At 30.9% G+C, this 5,000-nt stretch overlaps 1 protein-coding gene across 4 annotated transcripts in view; it reads right to left on the bottom strand.

Moving 5' to 3' along the window:
- Positions 1–2,105: 2,105 nt before the first annotated feature.
- Positions 2,106–5,000, bottom strand: part of LOC113818784 (palmitoyltransferase ZDHHC22) — a 15,918-nt gene continuing 13,023 nt past the window's right edge. For 3 of the 4 annotated variants that reach the window (XM_027370974.2, XM_070136634.1, XM_070136633.1), the window contains one exon: positions 2,106–4,789. In XM_027370974.2, the coding sequence (XP_027226775.1) occupies positions 4,652–4,789 (138 nt within the window). In that variant the 3' untranslated portion in view covers positions 2,106–4,651. The remainder of the gene's footprint in view (positions 4,790–5,000) is intronic. The other variant, XM_027370973.2, reaches the window with a different exon arrangement.

Raw genomic sequence — 5,000 nt, 5'->3', positions numbered from 1 at the left:
TTTCCCTACATAGTGCACAGAGAGACTTCATGATGTCTAATTCACACACTATGCAAACAATATTACAATTCTCTCATACTATGAATGAAGCACAAAAGCATACCAGTAATCATATTACACTGACATATACTTCAAGACTAGAACTTAACATATGACAGCCCTAACTTGCACCGTTACATGAATCACTAATCAGGAAAAGAAAATTCTTGAGCATTTTTTCTTTGTGTTGAGAATAAACTAATGCCACTTAATGACAAACTCACAAAGGGAACTCACAAAACAAAACTACACCACGTTGCTAAAATACCTAATATCAATTGTACTTTGTCTGTATATATATATATATATATTTATACAAAACTCAAGGCAAGGGTCGGCAACTGCTTTCGCATGCTGACTCCTTCAAGGACTCTATAATCTTCCATTAACCTCTCTTTAAATAAAATTTAAAAAGTTTTCTTTTATTACATCTCAATCAGTGATAATTTCTATTTAAACAACTGCTTCTTATATTCAACCCAATAACTGCTGTGGTAAGAATAAACAAACCAAAATAAACTTGTAAAAACAAGCACTCTATCCCACACTATCAGCAGCAGGCAAAAATTCTGAATTTTATAATAGGATGCTTTATTTTGATTATGGGTCCACAGTGAACCTATAATGTAAATGAATATCAGGTCTCAAATTCTATACAATACAATAGAATTACTGTTATGCCTCAAAATAAATATGCCATGCCTTTTTGTATCTTACAATATGTTGTAACAATATCCTTCCTACACTGAACCTTTGGGGTCAATGTCAACCCTGTTGCCGACCCCTGACTTAGTAGGAAGGCATATTATGTCCTTTGTATACATTTCTCTTAATCTGTCTATTTAACAATCAGCAATACACAGACTAATTGATAAAAATCAAAGGAGGTACTTTTACCCATATAAGACCTTACATATGAAACATGTAAAAAATTTGTGCATATATTTGAGTGCAGATAGAAATCCTCTGTAAAAATGGTGCTTATGTGCAAATATATGATCACATGCTTATGAGAAAATCCTCATGCAGTAAGCAGTGATATATATGTGTAATAAAATTTAGTAGCAAAAACAGTTTTAGAAATATTATGCATTTTTTTTTAGTGTAATAGTGCAATATCATACAGGAATATTTGCTGGGCCCTGTGCAAGAATGAGGTAAGTAACATATTTTCCAAATATCATTTATTGCATTTGAGTAATTTGGAATAAAATATTTAAAATTAAAAAGGAAAGGCCTTCCCCTTGTTTCAAAGCAGATAAAAGATTAGTAAATTCCTTTTCAGCTTAAAATTTATAAATCTGCAACATACATCACCCTTACATGGGGACCGCCAATTTCATTTTGAAAAATGGAATTAAAGTCTGTTATTGTGATCATAAGATTTTTATAGTTCACTAGTTTCTATATAATTCAATTGGTGTGGAATGAATATTAGTCTTGAGACAATACTTATAAAAAGTCCTTAGATTTTTAATTTTGTCTATAAACCTTATTTAACCATAGACTCCACATGTTACATATATATCAGATTTTCAAGGCTGCATAATGAAATCTAGTAAAATTCAATAAATGTGATTGCATCATTTCACTTAAAGTTCATGCCTTCTAAAATCACAATTTCCTAGCATGATATGCAGATTGTCTAATCTCTCATGTGGACTATATACTTATAAATATAAACATTACAAGCTCATTATAGCAATCTATTTGTGTATTTGTATGTGCATATGATTCCAAATTAGCTTAAAAATTGTACTGACTGACAGACTCCTTTCAAATAACAGAGCAAATAATAGGAAGAAAAGATATACTTATACATATACAAAGTATGCATGGGAATCAAAAACACAATTCTAAATCAAATGGTACGAAAGCAACAACTACTTTCAAATAAACTGTAGACCTTTTTTTGGCATATGTATGGGCACATAAAAAACTAATTTAAATATATATATATATATATATATATATATATATATATATATATATATATATATATATATATATATATATATATATATATATATATATATATATATATATATATAAACATACATATATATATACTTATATATATACATGTGTGTGTGTGTTGGTGTGTGTGTGTGTGAGCATGTGTGTGTGTATATACATATATATACATACATATTCTGTAGGTAATGCATAAATAGCAATTACCCATGATATATAACATAACTGTAAACCTGCTCTATCTCCATCATTCATATAAAACTTGAATTCCTGAATAAAATACCATAGGCCACCTAAGCTAGTGAACTTGATTATTTACATTATATGCTTTGGCATTAGCAACAGCTCTGCAATTACCTGGGGTTATAATTTTTATTTATCTTTTCCTTTATTCTTTGGATTGGTGTGAAGATGAACCAAAGAAGCAGATAATAGGTGTAGTTTAGTCCCACGAAAGATTATAACCCTAATATGAATATAAACAGCAAAATTAATATAACCAATCTAATTGATCATTTGGTTGTAATATTGCAAATGTTATTTATCTAAATTTTATTTTCTCACTCAGGAATTAATTAACAGCACAATATAGCTTTCACCGCACTTTACACCACAAATCAACATACACGTTCACCTAATCATCTTACGTTTCAGATTCACATGAGTGAGCTTTTTATATTATTCATATTTCATGTGGAGTAAATAGTACAATATCAAAAAGAAAAGGGGTAATCATGCAATACAAAACTTTCCCTTATGTACAAGCCTATGATCAATTTCTGAAAATACAAAATCAATTTTAATCTGGCACACAAAATACAAATTTCTTTCATTATGTAGACGTGCAAACATATATACATATTTTTCATATGTATACATATCTTCATTAACTACAGTAAATAGGTAAAAATAAGAGAAACCACTGAGAAAATCTAACACAGGGTAAGAATCCTAAATCTGAAATAATTTAGGACTTTTTTATCATTTCTCGGTTAAACCTAATTCATTACCTTGGGTAAATGCCAGGATGAATAAACATAATTACAGTGAGACAAATAAATTATCATTATTAGAAAAAAAATCTTGGACAGGAATCTTTGTACTGCAGGCTTAAGGAGTGCTGTGAAGATAACTTGCATCAGCCATCAATTTGGCTCTGATTGGGTCAAAATCTTCTGGTTCTTCCAACAAACCACTCACAGAGCAAATGGCTCATCATTATTGCATAATAGTTGTCACTTTTCTGTGTGACTATTGCTTTTCAATATTTCAGATATGGGATTCTCAACCTATAATATTGAACTTTTGATATACTGTTCATCTTGGACAAATCACAATATATGACTAGAAAGTATAAAACAAGTCTCAAATGTCTTATATAAATCTGTAAGACATATTTCAACAAGCATTATTTTCATATTAGGAACTGGATTCTGGTAGTTAAGTAAGCTTAATTTTCCTGATAATCCCCATATAATAATCAATTACCATAGAAAGAAAAGTACAATGAATTTGCAAAACAATTTTTTGTGAGGTGTGTGGGATTGTGCACGTGTGTGTGAGGGGAGCATATCTGTATATGTGGGGGTGCACATGTGTTTGTTGTGTGTGTGTGTGTGTGTGTGTTTGTGAGTGAGTGAGTGAGTGAGTGAGTGAGTGAGTGAGTGAGTGAGTGAGTGAGTGAGTGAGTGAGTGAGTGAGTGAGTGAGTGAGTGAGTGAGTGAGTGCGTGAGTGAGTGAGTGAGTGAGTGAGTGTGAGTGTGCCTGTGTTTGTGCATGCATGTGTGTGTGTGTGATTGCAAATCTGTGTGTGTGTAACAGTATCAATGTTTCTATCTGTGTGCATCTCTGTATCTCTGTGTCTTAGAAATCTTACGTCTATCCTTAATCCAAAATATTTTGACAACCTGTGTCATGTTATTCATCATAAATGTATATACATCTTTGAAATTCAAATGATATGTATGAAATTGATATACACAACACTATCATATTTTGTTTTCTTCATACTGTGCACATGTGCATAAAAGAACATAATCATTACAAATATTACAATTTACAGATTATCAAAGTAGGTTACTGCTTACTATAGTATCTAAACAATGATCTACAATTTACAACATAAAATAACATCATGAAAAATACATTTCATAGACCACATTGTCAATCAAGCTTATTATTGCAAGCACAATCTGCATTTTTATCCAACAATAGAGAACTGTTATGAATCAAAGCTGGTTTGACAAAATGGAATAGTTATCAGTTACAATTATCCATTTAATCATAAATATATCACTGCAAAAAATTAAGATCATAACTGCCTACAAACAATAGTTAGTATACCTTTAATAAATATCTAAACATTGTATAACTGCATATATAAGTTGATGTATTTATATTGATGTGCATGTGCATGTGTGTGAATCCATAAATGCATAAGTGTTTGTTTGTCTATGTGTATGTGTTGTTGTGTTTGTCTGCTTGGTTATATTTCCATGTGAGAAATACACTCTGCGAGTGTTCTCTGCAGACATATTGTGTAAATGTACATATATTTACAAAAATGCTCAAGAACAAATAATACTTTGCATCCTTTATCACAAACTAACACCAAACACAGAGTGCAATTTCCAAAGTCTCAGACAATTTTGAGAAAGCTCCTTGGATCTGTGATAGTGCGACGACGTGGGAAGGGGATGAGGAGGTGCAGGATCCAGTAGCGGCCAAAAACATGCAGAAAATTGTGGAATGCTGACCGGTGCACCATGAGTAGACCCTAAAACAACACTAAAAGGTTAGTCTTCAGATATATTAATCAATACTATTACAACACCTTCCATAACTGTACACACAGAAATAATTGAACTACACATACACACATATACTTTTTAATCAAATCAACAACTGAAAAAGAAATCTCATGAGTATCTGAAAATAGAACTAAAATATGTGATGTTATAACAGTATTCAAATTCAGTTACATATAT

This window comes from Penaeus vannamei, chromosome 22, assembly GCF_042767895.1.
Source record: "Penaeus vannamei isolate JL-2024 chromosome 22, ASM4276789v1, whole genome shotgun sequence".
Taxonomy (NCBI): domain Eukaryota; kingdom Metazoa; phylum Arthropoda; class Malacostraca; order Decapoda; family Penaeidae; genus Penaeus; species Penaeus vannamei.
Note: the sequence above shows the minus strand (reverse complement) of the source record. Positions and strands in the feature narration are given on the sequence as shown.